General features: G+C 36.5%; 1 protein-coding gene across 1 annotated transcript in view; it reads left to right on the top strand.

Moving 5' to 3' along the window:
* Positions 1–20,326, top strand: part of CFAP299 (cilia and flagella associated protein 299) — a 552,389-nt gene that overhangs the window by 473,828 nt on the left and 58,235 nt on the right. Inside the window, exon 4 of the mRNA XM_070409369.1 lies at positions 10,330–10,472. Coding sequence (XP_070265470.1) covers positions 10,330–10,472 — 143 coding nt within the window. The remainder of the gene's footprint in view (positions 1–10,329; positions 10,473–20,326) is intronic.

The raw sequence follows: 20,326 nt of genomic DNA, 5'->3' as shown, positions 1-20,326 counted from the left end.
TGCATTAGGCCTCTAGTCTATATATAAAAGCCTAAGTAACCGTCTGAGCGTTTGACCTTTCACCTGGTAGCTATAACATACAGTGACCACCAGGGGACAGATGCTCCGACCAGTAGAGGAGGGAGGCCGATTCCTCACAGAATCATCCGTGGGTTCGGTTGCTGCTGGGGCACTGTCGGTCCCAAATCTGCTTCACTTGCACCCTGGACCCAGAGAGGAGGGAACCTGATTCTGGGGTGTGTCACCTGAGAATTGCCCTCTCACAATCCAGGACCCCTCAGGGGATGTTGGGGGATGTTGGAGTGCCAGTTTTGGCCCAATCCCAGGCCAGGCCGAGGGACCCATCCAGTGCTTGAATCCATGCACCAGGCTTCTAGTAATTAAATAAATAGTACTCTGGCATATTATCTTGTTGGACTTTGTTGAATCACCTCAATTCCAAACCATGTTGGTTACACATCTGCTGTGAAGCAAGGGCCAGGACAGAGAGTAAATATCAAAGTTAGATAAAGATATAGTCTCCATTCTGCAAGGACCTCAAATACTACAATATAAAGTAATAAGTGTTAAAATGGAAATATTTTTAAAACTGTTATGGGAGTTCAGGTGATAAGCAGAAGAAATTCCTATTATAATGGGGAAGAGAATTTTAAAAAATGGTAATTCTGGTGGAAACCTAGAAAGAACCAAGTACAAATAAAGGATGACAGTGATCTCCCAAGGGTACATCTCCATGAAAAATAAAAACTGACTGATTATGAATGCATTGAGATGATGGTGATAATTCTACTGGAATTTTTGGAGTGGATCAGTGATAGGTTCATAGAAAACTGAGGTGAGTGGAAACCCAAGGCAATTAAACTCTTAGAAAAATAAAACATTGTTGGAAAAAGGAAATATAATGATAGCTTAGGGAATAAATACTTTGACCTCTCCAATTTTATGGCTCAGCTGTGGCTAATATTTGAATGGCTCTAAAATTAGGGGGATGGAAGGAGGAAAAGTTAAAGGAATTTTTAAAGTTAAAAATTAAGAAATATTGTTAATATTATTTAGAAACAGCTAAAAGAATCAAATGAGGTTCTTCTGAGGAGCAGGTATCATGATTATGGGGGAGTGAAGAAGGTAAAAATATTTATTGATAAGCTTTGAGATAGTATTTGAGTCTTAGAAAACATATTAATGCATTATTGAATAAAGATAAATAGTAATGAACTTAAACATTAACATCTTGGACAAAGGGGATTACCTAAAACGGAAAGGTGAGATTAGCTCTTGAGTGGTAGGTGGCATCAGATTATGAACAATCTTGAATACTAAAGAGGTTGTACTTCAGAACTCCAAGTAGCTAATAAAATGAGGAGAAATATTCAGTTTTTGTTTTAGATAGGACATTTTGGGATACTCTAGGACAGTGGTTCTCAGCCTTCCTAATGCCGTGACCCTTTAATACAGTTCCTCATGTTGTGGTGACCCCCAATTTCATTGTTACAAATTGAACATAATTAAAGCATAGTGATTAATCACAAAACAATATGTAATTATATATGTATTTTCTGATGGTCTTAGGCAACCCCTGTGAAAGAGTTGTTCGACCCCCAAAGGGGTCGCAACCCACAGGTTGAGAACCGCTGCTCTAAGAGATGGCCAAATGCATGAATGGTGTCAGGGAAAGTACTTATGATAGCTCAACAAATAAATAATGAGGTTTGAAATAAGATGTTGATGATGGGCATAGAAAGCAAAGGCATGGTTTGAGATAGATCATCAATGTAAAATCAACAGGACTTTGTGATTGATTGGGTGTGTGAAATAAAAGAAATATCAAAATTAGTACAGAGACATCTACATTTTGATAATGAAGCTATTTGCTATTATAGTAGCATAATTGAAAATGGATTTACAATCTTCTCAGGCAAGGCAAAGAAAATAAAAACTAAACAAAAGAGACTATAGCACACTAAAACATTTTTGCAGAGCAAAGGAAATCAACAAAATGAAAAGATAACTTACTGATTGAGAGAAAATATTCGCCAATGATACATTCAATAAGGGGTTAGCTAATATCCAAAATTTATTTTTAGAAACTCATAAAACTCAACATCAAAAAACCCAAACAATCCCATTTAAAAATCGGCAGAGAACCTGAATAGACACTTTTTGAAGAGGACATACAGATGGCCAATAAAATCCAAAGATGCTTACATCACTAATCATCAGAGAAATGCAAATTAAACCACAATGAGGTATCTCCTCACACATGTCAGAATGGCTACCATTAATGAATCAACAAACAATGTGTTGATGAGGATGGATAACAAAGGGAACTCTTGTACACTGTTGATGGGATTGCAAATTATTGCAGCCACTATGGAAAATACTATGGAGGTTACTAAAAAAATTAAAAATAAACTACCTTATGACCCAGCAATTCCACTTCTGAGTATTTATCTGAAAAAATTCAAAATACTAATTTGAAAAGATATATGCACCCCTATATCAATTGCAGCATTATTTATAATAGCTAAGATATGGAAGAAACCCAAGTTCCATCATTAGTCAATTGGATAAAGAAGTAGTGGTACATATATACCTTGGAATATTATTCAGCCATAAAAAAGAATGAAATATTACCATTTGTGACAACCTGGATGGACAGAGAGGGCATTATCATACACTAAGTGAAATAAGTCAGACTTGGAGAAAGACAAATACCATATTATGTCACATATGTGGAATCTAAAGAACAAAATAAATAAACAAAACAGAAATAGACTCACAGAAACAGAGAATGAGACCTTGCCAGATAGGAAAAGGCTTGTTTTGTCTGGGTGAAAAGGTGGAGGAATTTAGAAGTACAAATTGGTAGTTACAAAATAGTCATGGGGATATAAATTACAGGATAAGGAATATCCTATATAATAAAAGGCTAATATGCAAATCGACTGAACAGTGGAACAACCAGTCCCTATGACATGCACTGACCACCAGGGGCAGACAGTCAACGCAGGAGCTGCCCCCTGTTGGTCAGTGCACTCCCACAGGGGGAGCGCCGCTCAGCCAGAAGCCAGGCAATGAGCCTAAGCCATCAGTCGGACATCCCCCAAGGACTCCTGGACTGCAAGAGGGTACAGGCCAGGCTGAGGGACCCTCCCAAGTGAGCGAATTTCATGCACTGGGTCTCTAGTAGTCAATAATATTGTAGTAACGTCCTATGGTGCGAGGCGGGCACTAAACTTATTGGGGGATCACTTTGCAAATTATAAAGATGTCTTGCCCTAGCTGGTTTGGCTCAGTGGATAGAGAGTTGGCCTGCAGACTGAAGGGTCCCAGGTTTGATTGCAGTCAAGGGCGTATGCCCAGGTTGTATGCTCGATCCCCACTGTGGTGCATGAAGGATGCAGCTGATCAATGATTCTCTCTTATCATTGATGTTTCTGTTTCTCTCTCCTTCTCCCTTCCTCTCTGAAATCAATTAAAAATATATTTAAAAAAAAAATGTCTAACCACTATGCTGTACACCTGAAACTAATATAAGATAAGTAGAGGCCCAGTACACAAGACTTGTGCACTGGTAGGGTCCCTAGCTGCTGCCAGCTGCTGGCCAGGGCCTCCCTCCCCCAGCTGGCCCTGCCCCCCTGGTCGAACTCCTGTACAACTCCCAGTCTAGGGGACAATTTGCATACTATGCTGTTATTACATAGGATATTAAATGTGAATTATAATTGAAAAATAAGAATAAAATAAAAATAAAACTGCAACTATGATCAAGTCACTTTCCCCACCCCTTGAATCAAAGTTGGTCTGTGACCTCCTTTAACCAACAAGAAGTGAAGTAAAAGGGCTGGTTCTGAGGTTAGGCCTCGAACAGGAAGCACAAAGAACTGTCTTAAATGTAACCTTGAGAATTTAGTTGAATAGTGAAAATATGTGTTTAAACACAATTGAATAAGAGGATATGGACTTTTAAAATAATTACAGCATAAAAAGTTTAAGAAAATAACTTTTTCAGGGAATTTTATACTGATTATGATTTATAATCAAAATTTCAGAGAAATTTTAAAGTGTTACAAGACAATTGTCAGAACTTAGTCTCCATTTGCAAAATTGTTTCTCTTCTGAAATGAAATAAAGATTCCCCAAAATTAATGATTCATGAAAGCATTGCAGAGTTTTAAAATTCCAGGAGATATTCTTTCTGTAATTGTCTCCATCAGGGTGCATGCTGATGGTCTCAGAGGGCAGCACAAGAACCTCATTGTTTGACATCTCTCACCCCATGAAATGGATGTCTCAGTTTTAGTGCAGCAACATGCTGCTTGGTGTGCATTTTTTAAAAATGATTTTGGCTTCACTGTTGAAAAAGCCCCCATTTTGATGTATCAGGTTTATGTCTCCTAGTTAGTGTTTGGCAAGAAAAATCAGGCAACACATGTACTCAACTCATAACAAGTTTATGGATTTTGTATTTTAATCCACTTCTGGGAAAAAGACAAGCAGCCAAAGATCCAAATGATATATTAATGGTCTAAATTGTATTTTAATTCATCTTTTACCAACACATGAGAAGTAATGAAGACCTTACTAAGCATTCCATTAGTCTTTTCAACTGACACTGGTCTCACACTTGAGGTCACAAATAAAAATCTCAGATTCCATATGATCCTTGGCATCAAAGCCCCTACATCAATATCAGGAACACTTGAACCTTGATATTATCAATAGCTTGCATTTGTTGTTATTGTTACTTTAAAAAAAAGTAGTATTTTCTGCTTAGGTTGCAAATAAATGTAAACTAATATTCATGGTTTCAAATGAGTATCATTTGATTTACGGAAATACTTGTATTGGTTATATCTTGACTTGTCTAGAGGGGATTAATGGGTCTTATCTAAGAACAATGAGCATTTTGGAAACATAACATCATCATTTAAAAGAGCCTTTAAAAATATAAAGTATGGTTTTCATGTATCTTTTGGGAAATTAACTGTGATAAAAATGTTATTAGAATGTAAAAGATCATATATTGTATGATTCCATTTATATGAAAAATCCATAGAAGGCAAATCTATAGAGACAAAAAGTAGATTAGTGGTTGCTTGGGGCTGAGGGTAAGGAACAGGGGTGACTGAAATGGGCACAAGGGATTTCTCTGGGGTGATGAAAATAATATAAAACTGGATTGTGTTGCAGAACTCTGTAAATTTACTAAAAATCACACTTAAAACTGCATAAATTTTATCTTATATAAACTATACCTCAATATACTTTTAAATATATTTTTACTAGAGGCCCGGTGCACTAATTCGTGCATGGGTGGGGTCCCTCAGCCTGGCTGGAGATTGTGGTCGATCTGGGCCATCTCGCCCAGTCCCAATTGAGGCCCATCAGGGCCAGCCGGCTGGGGGGAGGGACTGAGGGGAGGTTAGCCGGCTGCAGGAGGTTGGCTGTGGGAGCGCACTGACCACCAACGGGCAGCTCCTGCATTGAGCATCTGCCCCCGGGTGGTCAGTACACATCATAGAGATTGGTTGACTGGTTGTTTGGTGGACTGGTCGTAACGGTCGCTTAGGCTTTTATATATAGAGATTGATTTCAGAGAGAGGAATGGAGAGGGAGCAAGAGAAGAAAGATCAATGATGAGAGAGAATCATTGATCAGCTGCCTCCTGCATGCCCCCCCACTAGGAATTGAGCCCCCATCCCAGGCATGTGATCTGACCAGGAATCAAACCATGACCTCCTAGTTCTAGGCCGATGCTTAACCACTGAGCCATGCTGGCTGGGCAAGCTGTTATATATATTTTAAAGATCATGTTATTTTAAGGAACTAATAGAACTCTACAATACAATGCAATAGTACAAATACAATAGTATCAGTAATGGTAAAAAAGCAATAGGTAATATTTACTGGGTGTGAAAGTGGGTACCCCACTCTTTAGCTGCATGTCCTTGGGAGATTCCTCACACTCACAAAGCTTGGAGTTCCTACATTTAGAAAATGAGGATAATAATGCTATCTAATCACTATACATTTTTGGGAATAATTAAATAAGATAATGAATGTAAAGATTCTAATGTTTTGCTCAGAAGATAGTGGTTTCTTAATAAATGATAGCAAGTAGCATTAGTAATAGTAACTAGTATTCACTTTGGAAGAAACTATACATTTTATAAATGAATACATTAAATTAATGAATCAAAAGTGTTAGTTAACATCATTCTAATTCTTGGACAATTCTATATAATAAAGAAGTAATATGTAAATTGACCATCATGCCCTCACACAAGATGGCCACCCCCATGTGGGCACAAGATGGCCAGCAGGGGAGGGCAGTTGGGAGCAAACAGGCCAGCAGGGGAAAGCAGTTGGGGGCAACCAGGCCTGCAGGGGAGGGCAGTTGGGACCGACCGGGCTGGCAGGGGAGTGGTTAGGGGGTGGTCAGGCTGGCAGGCAGAAGTGGTTAGGGGCAATCAGGCAGGGAGGCAAGAGGTAGGGAGCCAGCAGGCCCGGATTGTGAGAGGGATGTCCAACTGACAGTTTAGGCTCAATCCCTGAGGGGTCCCAGATTGGAGAGGGTGCAGGCTGGGCTGAGGGAACCTCCCACCCCCCAGTGCATGAATTTCATGCACCAGGACTCTAGTTCATATAATAAAAAATAAACAAGCACCACCAGGGTGGCTCAGTGGTTGCGCATCGACCTATGAACCAGGAGGTCATGGTTTTATTCTCAGTCAGAGTATATACCTAGGTTGTGGGATCAATCCCCAGTAGGGTGTGTGCAGGAGGCAGTTGATCAATGATTCTCTTTCATCAATGATGTTTCTATATTTCTCTCCCTCTCTCTTCCTCTCTGAAATCAATAAAAATAATATTTTTTAAAAGTAAAGATGTTTAGGTACTCAAATAAGGTAAAAACAGAGCATTCAACTTTGTGTTTTTAATTCTTTACTATTTATATTAATTCTATAGCATTTATGTATTTTGTTCTGTTTGATATAAAGCTTAATGAGAAAGATAAATTTACCACAGTGATGATGATTTCTCTGTTTATATTTATATTCTATTAATTTTTACTCTAAATAATTTGAGGCTATATTTGGTTCGTGCAAGTTTGAAATTGTTATACTTTTCTGTGAGTTGACTCTTTTATTATTATCTGGTGACTCTTATCCCTAGTAATGCTTTTTGCTTTAAAGTCAATTTTATCTAACTTAAAACACCAATACAGCTCTTTTTTTAGATATAAATATATTATGTATATTCTTTGATCATTTAACTTTCAACCTTATATTTTATATCCTATTTTTGTGTCCACTGTAATAACCTTTGCCTTTTAAATTAAACATTTGGCCACTTACATTTATTATAATTGCTTAACTCTTTTAATTTATTACTATGTGCATTAGTTTGCTAGAGTTGCCATAACAAATTATCACAGACTGGGTGGTTTAAATAAGAGAAATTTATTTTCCCATAGTTTTCAAGGCTAGACGTCCAAGATACTAGTATATCCACATGTCAGCAGATTTCGTTTCTTTTGAGGTCTCCCTCCTTGGCTAGCAGGTAGCTCCTTCTCATTGTGTACTCACATCATCTTTCCCCTATGCACACAAACCCCTAATATATCTTTGTGTTTTCAAATTTTCTCTTCTTATGAAGTCTGATTGAAATGGGGCCTATTCGAATTGGTTAATTTTAACTTAATTACCTCTTTAAAGGACCTGTGTCTGAGATAGTGGCACAGGACAACGACAATCTTAGGGCTCTACTTTCTTCTCTGGGTTCCTGTTTTCACTTAGTTTTTAGATTATGAGTAATCCTATTTTCTTGCCAGAGCATAAATGCATGTTATAAATTGCTTTTTAGATTATATCCAGAATTTGATTTGTTTTCAACAGGAAGGTCAGTCTCAATATCTGGTATGCCAATCTGCTGGAAAAATAAGGCTGACTCATCTTTCATCTAAAAAGGGAGCCAGATAAAGATAGAGGAGGTTTTTGTTTGTTGGTTGGTTGCTTGTTATTGTTTTTCTGGTGAGTTCCATTTTAAAAGCTGAGGACTTATTTGACCTCCCTATGTCCTCGCATGACTTACCTAAGATCTGGAGAATGCCTGATGGGATAAAGATTTCAAGCACCTTTAGGACTGCATATGAATTTTTAATAGTTATAGCCTGTGGCCTTCTATAAGCAGGGACAACTGTACTAGCTATTGGTTTGCAGTGTAAGCGTCTCAAGTCTTTTTGAGTTGCTATCTATTTAGAATTTGTGCTGTAAAAGCTAAAAAACAAGTGGCAGAAAGCATGCAGAAATCTATATAAATTTAACTTAACTTGGAGTGATGTGGGGGAAATGAGGAGGACTAAGGATTGAACCTATATAAGATTGAATAACAATGAAAGCTAGTTCCTCCAGCTGTATCTTTGGGAAATATCATTAATTCATCATAACACTTCCTCCCCTTGAGTCACAAACATGCTTCAGCATCTTTCTCAGCACAGTATTCTCAGTACTCAAACTACCAGAGAATGCAGGAAGATGATGCTTATCAGCAAAATTGCAACTAATTGTGTTTCTGTTCTGTTTTTTTTTTTTTTTCAATTGGGATATTGTTAGTAATACATTTGTTTAGGTCAGTGGGGAAAATAAGTTTTCTAGCTTTGTCCTTTTTGAAGCTCTGCTATATAAGGAAACCCATATTAGTGCTTCCTGTAATTGACTACACAGACACAACAAGTAATATCCAGTGATTGCTGGAGAGGAAAGGAAGATTTGTTTATAGGGTCTCCCAAATAAGAACTTGCCAGGAAACTCCACACTTTGATCTAGATTTGGAAATAAGTACATTAAAAACTTTTCCAATTATTTTTTTCTCCTAGAACTATAATTAGAATGAGAAATATGTACTTGCTATATAATTTTTGCCTATGGAATTAATTTTGTAAAGTCATTTTAATTTGTAAAGAGATCTTTAAATTCTTATGGTAGTGAGAAAAAGAGACCCAATTTATATTTCTATAACAGAAAATATATAAGAGTTCAGATGAAAGAAGAATGTAAAGATTATAAGGACAAGTTCATGAGCCTGGATTTTAATCTCAGGTGTTTTTTCTTAATTTAAAAATGTTGACAAAGGGAAGACAATAGGATTGAGGGGAAAGTAAATAAATGATGTATTACAAACACTTAAAACAAAGTCTGCACTTAGGAAGAAGACCTCTAAAAGTTATCATTTATATTATTATATAAAAGTATATAAATGCACATTTTTTCATACTCAGTTAACTTGTCATAAATTTCTTTATTCATCAGGAGAACATAATAGTACCTACCTCATAGGATTATTATAAGGGTGAAATATAAAGCACTTAGAATAAGATCTGGCTCATGTAACACTCAATAACCATAACTTTTATTATTATACTAGAGGCCCGATGCACAAAAATTTGTGCACTGTGGGGGGGGGGGGGGTGAAGGTCCCTCAGCCCGGCCTGTGCTCTCTCGTAGTCTGGGACCCCTCGGGGGATGACCACCTGCTGGCTTAGGCCCACTCCCCGGGGAATCGGACCTAAGCTGGCAGTTAGACATCCCTCTGGCAGCCCGGGAGCACTCGCCAGCGGGGAGCAGGCCTAAGCTGTAGTCGGACATCCTTAGCACTGCTGAGGAGGCGGGAGAGGCTCCCGCCACCACCGCTGTACTGGCAGCCATCAGCCTGGCTTGTGGCTGAGCAGAGTTCCCACTGTGGGAGCACACTGACCACCAGGGGCAGCCCCTGCATTGAGCGTCTGCCCCGTGGTGGTCAGTGTGTGTCATAGTGACCAGTCATTCCCCGTGGTTCTGTTGTTAGGGTCAATTTGCATATTGCCCTTTTATTATATAGGATAGAGGCCTGGTGCATGGGTCGGGGCTGGCTGGTTTGCCCTGAAGGGTGTCCTGGATCAGGGTGGGGGTCCTGCTAGGGTGCCTGGCCAGCCTGGGTGAGGGGCTGATGGCTGTTTTCAGGCTGGCCACGGCCCCCAGCAACCCAAGCTCCCAGCCTCTTCTTTTTTTTTTTCTGGGATTTATTCATCTTCTATAATTGAAACTTTGTAGCCTTGAACGTAACCCAAGCCTCCTGCTTGCTCCAGCTCCGTAGTTGCTGCCATCTTAGTTGGGTTAATTTTCATACTCGCTCCTGATTCGTTGGTGGGTGTGACTGGTGGGCGTGGCTTGGGCGTAGCAGAGGGATGGTTAATTTACATGTTTCTCTTTTATTATATAGGATACATTTACTCAAATGACCTTTATTAATTTACTCTCTCCATTCTCTAATTTTCTGTACTACCAGTCTGTGATATTCATTCGTGACAAGAATTCTCATGGGCAAGAGATATCAGGATATATTGACTATGCCCACAGGCTGAAGACTGAAGATTTTGAAATCTACTTTAATGGAAAAAAAAGACTTCTTCCAAGATCCACAGATTTGAGGTAAATATACACATTTCTCATACCTTCAATAAGAAAACAAGCTCCTCAGAGGCAGGGATAAATGACTTCTATTTCATGATCTGCATTGTACCTATAATACTAATGTGTACATAATAGGAACATGATAAGAGTGGTTTTAATGAAAAATAAATAAATTTTAAAATAGGAAATGAATATAGATGCATTTTTTCCCCATTAACAGCCTGAGAAAGAGAACTCTTCATAGATGAGATAAGTAAGTTCTCAGTGACATTCCTTTTAAATGATAAGTGGAGCCTAAAAATTGCTAACCTCACAAGACCCTTGACCACTTGGGACTTGGTTTGTCTAGAAGTCACTGGAGTGGTCCATCTACCACATTCTCTTCCCACTGTCCTTTGGCCACCAACCAAAGTGTGGGTCTCTGATTGGCTCGCTCTCATTTACTCTTATCACTTGCTTATTCTGGGATTCCTTCCACCCATCATTCTTTTTACTATTGACTCCTACTCTTTCCTCTGGAGCCATGACCCCATCACATAGGAACTGCTCTACACTGTCAATCTTGTCACAGATCTCATTCCTCTGTCTCCTGCTCAATAGCTTTCAAGCTTAACTTCTTACGGCACTATCTCTCAACTTACTATAGAATGACAAAATTGTAGAAGCATTCTGCTTTAACTCTCCACTGCTGTATCCAAGCTCATTAGTAGACACTTGTAACAATATTCCTCTGACACCCCTGCCATCTTCTATCCATACTTACTGGTATTATCTAAAGACTTCTTAACCCATCACTACTTTCACGGACTTACACCTTATCCTGTCTAACCTAGATGCACGGCATATTATTTAACTTCTCTCTTGCAATAATACCCACTGCCCATGTCTTTTTGTGCTTTGATCCCACTTGTCCTGTTAACCCCCCTTAAGTAGATTGATCCTGCCATCTCTTGCTTGCACCTGGAGCCATACCTCTGAGTATTGATGAAGAAAATTTCACAAAGGTGTAGATGGCTGCTACTAATAATTTATCGTCTCCAAACTCAGCTGGAGTGGCCCTCAGCCACCCACTCATGGGCTTTTTCTCAACTCTTAATTTCACCACCCTCCGCCCAAAGACTCTAAAGTTCACTCTCTCAAAGCCATTGCTCTTAACTGCTGGCCTTGAATCTTATCCACATATGATTTGCTTCACATTTCACAGAGAACATTGGGTCTAAACATAGAAACTACCACCTGATCTGTCAGTCTTTCTGTCAACCAAAATTGACTAATAAATCAGCCCCCCTTCCCCCCGAGAGCCCTTTTGATAATTTCTTCTTTTTTTTAAAAATATATTTTATTGATTTTTTGCAGAGAGGAAGGGAGAGAGATAGAGAGTTAGAAACATCGATGAGAGAGAAACATAGATCAGCTGCCTCCTGCACATCTCCTACTGGGGATGTGCCCGCAACCCAGGTACATGCCCTTGACCGGAATCGAACCTGGGACCTTTCAGTCCGCAAGCCAATGCTCTATCCACTGAGCCAAACCGGTTTCGGCTCTTTTGATAATTTCTAGTCATAATTTGATTATGACAGCTGTTGGTCTCTGAGCTTGCCATCTGCATTTAGAACATGTCTTCCCCTGAGTCTAAAAAAAAATAGTTCATTCTTACTAAGTGAAATATTCTCTCATATTTTTTTTGAGATTCAGAGAAAAAAAAAGAACTCCTTGGGCTGTTTAGAGACAATTCAACTTGTTTTTGATACTTTTCACCTGTCTTTCCAGCTATACTTCATCTATTGTTCCCTCTTTTTTTATAGAGTCTCAAACTGACCCTGTCAACTGGCTACTTCATTTTGCCTCTAAACATACTGAAGTAATTTCTATAAGGAAAGGACATCATCCCCTTTGTACTCCAACCATTGCCCTAACTCTCTTTCAGTTTCCAGATCAACTCTTCAAAGCAAGTGTCTCCAATTCTCACTTCTCATATAGTCGCTAACCCATGGTGATTGGTCCTTTGCCACCATTATTCAAATGAAACAAGTCCTGATAAATTCACCAATGACTGCCAATTTCTAAATCCTGTGGATTATTTTTAGTTCTCATCTTATTTAACTTCTCTAAATTATTGGATTAGGGTTGATTAATCTTCATGCTGATCAATCCTTTCTTCTCAAAACTATTCGAATACTCTAAACTCTTATTCTCAGAATCTGTCATTGAACTCTCCCTTGTTTATTTCATACATATTGGTATTCAGCAGTATTCATCCTTGGACTTTTTTTCTTACCATACACTGTATGTTCTCTTCCGTCATTTGATCACTTCTCTGGAGTAGACTAATCTTCACAACTACAACCCGAGCACAGATCTCTCTTCTTTATTTCAAACTCAATTATCCTACTGCTAACTTCAGAGAACTCTCAGTATCCCATTAGCACCTAATATTTTTTTCCAAAATTAAACTTATTTTAATCCCTGAAGACTGCTGTGTCTTATTTATCCTCTATCTTGGCAAACGGCACTCCCCCTGCAACTAGAAGCAAAATCCAGATATTAACCCAGACCTCTTCCTCTTCATAACTACCCCGTAACTAATAATTTACTAAAAATACTAGATTCTATTGCCTTAACAGCTTTGTTTATATTAAAGCAAATACAGGTGATATAATTCACTTGATAACACTTAAGTATGAATCCTTATCTAATAATCATTTTAAAAGAAAACATGATGACATTATAACACCTAACAAAATAATTTCTTAATATTATTGAATACCTAGTTAGTCCTTATTCATATTTCATTGATTATCTTAAAGTTATCTTTTCACAGTTAGTTTGTTTCTGGGCTCACTCTTTGTCTTATTCATACCTCCCTGAAATAACAGAATCTTGCTCATTTGTTATTTTCATAATAATTCTTGATATAAAATAGACAATTCATTCACCTTGGTTTTTTTCTTCAGAAGTATCTATGCTATACTTGCCCTTTTCTCTTTTAGATAATTTTTAGAGTCAACTTATAAAGTTATAAGTCAACTTATAAAAGTTATAATTTTGATTGGAATTGCTTCCAAGTTGTGACCAATGTATAATTAATTGACATGTTTATAATATTGTCCTCTACTTATTTATTTTTATTTATTTATGCCTTATATAATGTCTTTTAATAATATTTTATGATTTTCTCAATTAGAGAGTTTTATTATTTTATAGGTTTTTTTCCTCCTCGGTTTTATATAATATTTGACTTTTGAAACAAAATTAATTCTTTTCCAATGATCTCACTGGATAACTTTTACCACGTGAATTTAATTTAAGCTGTCTATAAGAATTAAATTTCAGATTTTTTCACTCAAGAGATTGCATGCCAATAAATGACTTACATAGTTGTTATTAGGAGAAAACTATCTTTGGTATACAGAGTTCCATACTTAGTTCAATTAAAAACTAAAACAAAGACTTTAAAATAAAAAATTCATAAAGTCTCTTTTTATTTACTTACCATTTGAGATGCTGTTTTCTCCTGTGTGGGAAGAGACATTAGTTCTGTGATTAGAATCCTGTCTTGCATTTTCACTTGGAAAACATAATATCATCAGATAGCTGCAACTATTATGAAAAGCAGCAGTAGGGAGGGCTCTGAGTACCTGATCATCTTGTTAGTTCAGACTCCATCTTGTGTTTAAGATTCAGTACCTTCCTCTCAGCATGCTTGAATAACTTACAATTGCATGTTACAATTTACCAAATTCCTTTACACTTCTCTAACAACTTTGTGTAATAGGTTAAACAAGTATTATTCTTTCCGTCTGAGAGAGGAGAAAATAGAGTAAACCACTTGCTAAAAGCTCACAAGAAAATCTGAGATGAGTGTGAACAAGTTCTTAGGAATTCTAATTCAATGCTCACCTCCAGAATACTATTCTGAGCTTTGCATCCTGTGGACTATATAGGATCTTTGGGTTATAGTCTCCCCCACATTTAGCTTTTTAAGTTTCCCTATTTATATATAGTTGAACAAAGATCTAAGATCTGCCTGTAGAGCTCTACCCATTCCTCAAATAGGATGGTCAGGAAGAAATAAAAAAGTTCCCTTTATGTTTCTCTTTGGAAAGTTCATGAAATATTCATGCCCTTGAACAAGGAATGCCCCTAAATCCTAAAGCTTTGAGAATATTATTGTTAAATTTCCCTCCGCAATCCCATTGTCTGTTTTATTAAATGTTTAACATGCCAAACTTATGAAGTTAGAATTATAAAGTTGTGCTTATCCTGTGTCCTGTGCTTAAGTGCATTCTCATAAAAGTATCTGGTAACACTGGCAGGTTCCCAAGTTTAAAATAAATAAATATAGACACAGGCACCAGGTGGGTGAGGGCATGAGTGGGGGGGGCATGAGTGAGTGAGGGCATGAGTGGGGCATGGGGCAATAAGGACACATATATAATACCTAATCAATAAAGATAAATAAATAAATAAATAAATAAATAAATAGAAAATGAGTCAGTGTTTCTGCAAGTGGTGTATAAAATATTGCCTGTTTTAAAGTTATTAATGTCATTCCATATCTAAATGTGGTGAGTGACTAACCATTAGAATATCAGATTAGAATCTTCAACAGATATTGTCTGAATTTGAAAAAGAAGGGAATGCTTTAGGTGAAAGGATGCTGACTGAGGAAGACTTGCCACAATGGTCTGGCTCCTTGATGTTCAAAGTGTAGTCCATGGACCAGGAGCACTGATACCGCCTCCCAGCGTGTGAGAAGTGAAGCATCTCAGGCTCCATCCCAACCAGTGAATCAGAATTGGCATTTTTAACATGATATACCATACTTCACTATGCATATTAACATTTGAAAAGCTCGCTTTAGACCTGTGCTGTCCAGTAGGATAACTCCCAGCTACATATGGCTATTGAGCACTTTAAATGTGCCTAACCCTGAATTAAAATGTGCTGTCAGTGTAAAATATATGCTGCTATTGAAGACATCATAAAAATATAAAATATTGTATTAATAAATTCACATTAATTGCATGTTAAAATAATATCTTGGATATATTGGGTCAAATGAAACATATAATTATTTTCACCTTTTTTATTTACTTTTTTAAGGTTGCTATTAGAAAATACAAATAACATATATGGCTCACATTCGCTTTCTCTTCTCTCTCTCTCTCTCTCTCTCTCTCTCTCTCTTTCTCTCTCTCTCTCCCACTTGTCTCCAAGCCAGAGGTTCAATCCCATTTCAATCTTTAGGACCAATACTAATCTTAGGTAGGTGTGATATAAGAAGCCATAGATCTGAGATCACTAGTTAGTAATATTTGGCTAAAGACATGTTTTATTTGGCCTGTACAGTGTATTTTTTTTTCAATGTTTTAGAAGCAGGAAATATAATATAAATATTTTGGATTTTGCAGATTCTCTTAAAAACGAATAAAGTGTTGCCCGGCCATCATAGCTTAGTGGTTGAGTGTCGACCTATGAACCAGGAATCATGGTTTGATTCCCGGTCAGGGCACAAGCCCAGGTTGTGGGCTTAATTCCCAATGTGGGACGTGCAGGAGGCCGCCAATCAATGGTATTTCTCTCTCATCATTGATGTTTCTATCTCTCTCTCCCTCTCCCTTTCTCTCTGAATCAATAACAAAAACAACAACAATAGCAACAACAAAACTAATAAGGTGTTCTCACACTGGGCTTTCATCGCCTTATCCCAACCATGACATAGAATTAAATAGCAGCTGCTCCTTGAGATGGGATATGTTCTCAGAAGATTAACACAGACTTGACCACTCACATTTACCGGCTGCTGCACCATCACCCTTGAGTCACTCATTTATAGTACCTATGGAATTCTTCTAAGCATTTGAATTTGTGACTTCTGGTCTAAATTACTGTCGTAGATTTTAGAAGTCATATTTTCTATTAGCTCAAACATTATCTTCTTTGCTCAACACACTGGAGTGTTTAATATCAGCCCTTGGACTAGGTCAAGTTGCCTCATACCACTGTGTTTAGCAAAGCTGGACTGAGTTGGAGTCTGAGGTGATTTTGATGCTGGTGAAAATTAACTGAGTACTTCTTGTGCTCAAGGCACTGTACTTAGTAATATATATATATATATTGTTTAACTTACTCTTTACAACAGCATTATGGTTAGGGATCTTTTCCACATTTTAACAAAGTATATCACAGAGGTGTTAATTGCCTTAATTTTCACACACAACTAGAGATAGAAGATCAAATAAAGATCTGTGGAACCCCAAATACCTTGATTTTTTTTTAAATCAATACACGATCTACTTTAGGACTTTGTGATGAAAACAATATTACTTTCCCCTTTGGTCTCATACCCAGGTTCTAGTCATTGTCAGGTCATTATTTCTTTATAAGACCTAATTTGGGATTGTTTTTCAGAATTCTAAGCAATCCTGCTATCCGTAGTTAAGACTGGGGAATTTCAGCCATCCTGTACCACCCTTGCCACTTCCTTCTTCCACTGAGCTTGGCAGAAAGCAGCCCTTTGTACTTAACCAAGCTTTTATTTTCAGTCACTGTGAGTAAGAATTACAGTCTCCCACAGTTTTGTGTGTGGAAGAGCTCTGGACGGAACTAAAAGTGTCCTTTAATTGTGGCTTCAGCCTAAAAGTCTTTAGGAAAAAATTGTCCCTGACTTGTTGAACCTCAGTTATGTCCCAGGATACTTTTAGAATCTATTCATATCCTCTGAACTGTGGTTCACATAATTGTTGTAATATTTACTTGGAATTCTTTTACAAATAAATTTAACTTTCCAATACTTATCTCATTTAGTTTCTTTTTATCCCAAGCAAAACATTAAGTAATATCATTCATGGACAACTCAAGGATAAAGAAGAGGGTTCCAAAAGTTGTATTTAGATGGACCTTCTCTATATAAAACCCAAATGTACTAGAGCCAATAATACCTACTGAATTTTTACTGAAAAACTGTCTGAATTATTCTATGGTAGAATTTTATCCAGACTTTATTTGTTTTTCATTGCTAAAAAAATGTCAGGACTTCAGAACAATTATCTGGTAGTCTTTTTAAATTCTAGAATATGTTTTCCTGAATATTATGTTTCTGGGTAAACCTTAAGTGAATAATTAGAGATCTGAGACAACCTCTAGTTTATTGTCAACAGTCACTGTGGTTAAGACAGGCTTATTCCTTACGCAAGGTCTTTTCAATCATTTAAAAAGTATACATAACATAAAATTTACCATCTTAAGTGTACTATCCAGTGGCATTCAACTTGTGCAACTTTCCCAGCTTTTTCTTATAAAATTTAAAAATTTTTGGAAAGCTCAAAGAACAGTATAATAAATACAAGTATACTTACAATGCTCACTAAACAATTGTTAATGTTTTTCCAAATTTGCTTCAACTCTATAAAGTATGTTGGTGTGTATGTGTGTGCCATTGTAAAGTAGCCTGCAGATTTCACCCCCAAATATTTTATTATGAATCTCATAGCAATAAGAACATTCTCCAATATAACATTACTATTATCATTCATAAGAAAATCAGTAATTATCTTTGAGTTTCATCTAACATCCAGCTCATATTTAGATTTTCTTAATTATTGTCAAAATATTTTATAGTTGGCTTGTAAACCATCATCTAATCAGCCTTTTACACACCCCTCCCCCACCTTTTCAACAAGATATTTTTTTCTTGGGCATGCCATTGACTTTATTTATTTAAATTTTATTTTTAATTACAGTTTACATTCAATATTATTTTTGTATTAGTTTCAGGTGTATAGCATAGTGGTTAGACAATCATATACTTTACAAAGTATTCCTCCTGATATTTCCAATCCCACCTGGCACCATACATAGTGATTAATTTATTATTGACTGTATTCCCTATGCTGTACTTTACATTCCCAAGACTACTTTGTACCTACAAATTTGTTCTTCTTAATTACTTCACCATTTTCACCCAGTTCCCCAACCCCCTCCCCTCTGGCAATCATCAATCTGTTTCTATTTTGTTCATTTTGCCCTTTATATTTCACATATAAGTGAGATAATATGGTATTTGTCTTTTTCTAACTGACTTATTTCAATTAGCATAATACCCTCTAGGTCCATCTATGCTGTCTCAAATGGTAAGATTTCATTTCTTATGGCCAAGTATTCATATATATATATAATCTCCACTTCTTTATCCACTCATCTATTGATGTACACTTGTTTTACTTCCATATCTTAGTTATTGTAAATAATGCTGCAATGAATATAGTAGATCATATATTCTTTTGAGTTAATGACATTTACTTTTTAAAGAGACAAGGCCAATTGCCTTTTACATTGCCATGAATTATGGAACTGTCTCATTGTTTCCTTGTCATCTCATTTGACTTGTTTTTATGTATTTTCTTTAAGCTTGGATATGAAACTAAAGACTTCATTTTTATTCAGTGAATTTTTTTCCAGCAAGAATTCTCTATGTATTTCATCATATGAGTTGGAAACTAATGTCAAATTGTCCCATTATTAGTGATGCTCACTTTGAGTCCTTAAAGAAGAATTGTTAAATATTGCTTGTATTAATATTATTTCTGTATCTTCATTTTTTTGGCAAAATTTTTATTGAAGCTAAACTAACATAAACTAACATTTATGTATTTGTATAAACCTATTTATATGTCTATTTTCTATTTAAAATCTACATTTTTATTTATTTTTTAAAAAATTATTAAGGTAACATTGGTTAATATTAGTATATTAATTTCAGGTATATGGTATTATAATTCAGTATCTGTATACTCTGTTGCATTCTCACCAACAAAGTCTAATTTCATTTTCTTACCATATATTTTACCACTTTTACCCATTTGTCCTCCCCACTAACCCTTTTCCCTCTGATAACCACCATTCTGTTGTCTGTATCTGGGTTTGTTTTTTGTTTTAATTTGTTGGTTTGCTACTTTTTGGTTTTTATTCTACATATGAGTGAAATCATATGGTTTTTGTCTTTTTCAGTCTGACTTAATTCATTTAGCATAGTACCCTCATAATTCATCCCTTTTGTTGCAAATGGCAATATTTCATCTTTTTTATGGCTGAGTAGCATTCCATTGTGGGATGTGTGTGTGTGTGTGTGTGTGTGTGTGTGTGTACCACATCTTCTTTATCCATTCATTTGTTAATAGACCCTTAGGTTGTTTCTATATCTTGGCTCTTGTAAATGATGCTGTAATGAACATAGAGATGCATCTATCTTTTTAAATTAGTGTTTTCATATACTTCAGACAAATTTCCAGAAAAAAAGAGTTGCTGGATCACATGGTAGTTCTATTCTTAAAATTTTAGGGACCCTTCATACTGTTTTCTATAGTGACTGCACCAATGTACAACCCACCCCCAACAGAGTATGAGGATTTCTTTAAGAAAGGATATGTAGCAAATTAGTCTTGATATCCAGAATATTTTCTTAAATTTTCTAAATTAAAGAAAAGATGTATTTGTTATAACACATTTAAATAGAGTTAAAATTATAGTATAGAGCTATCAGGACTCATATGCAACTTCCAATGTGCAAATAAACATTGTGCCAAAATTGCACTTGTTTATTGTTTGGAGCTCAAAACCATTTCCCTAAACCTAAAGAAAGTGCCAGTTAATTTCACAGGCCATCCCATAACATGCCAAACCCATTATTTTCCTTAAAAATTAATTTTGTTGTATGTGTCAAGAAGAAACTTTAAGACATCAAATAAATATCTCCACCTTCTTACAATTTCCCTATCTTCACTACATGGTGACCATCTCATTTCGGTTAATGAAATAAGCAGGAATGCACCAAGATTATCTTCCTGCAGATACCCTACCTGTGGCCATCT

This window comes from Myotis yumanensis, unplaced genomic scaffold (assembly GCF_028538775.1).
Source record: "Myotis yumanensis isolate MYYU_CA2020_CCGP unplaced genomic scaffold, mMyoYum1.0.hap1 SCAF_1, whole genome shotgun sequence".
NCBI lineage: Eukaryota > Metazoa > Chordata > Mammalia > Chiroptera > Vespertilionidae > Myotis > Myotis yumanensis.
This window is presented reverse-complemented; position numbering and strand designations above follow the sequence as displayed.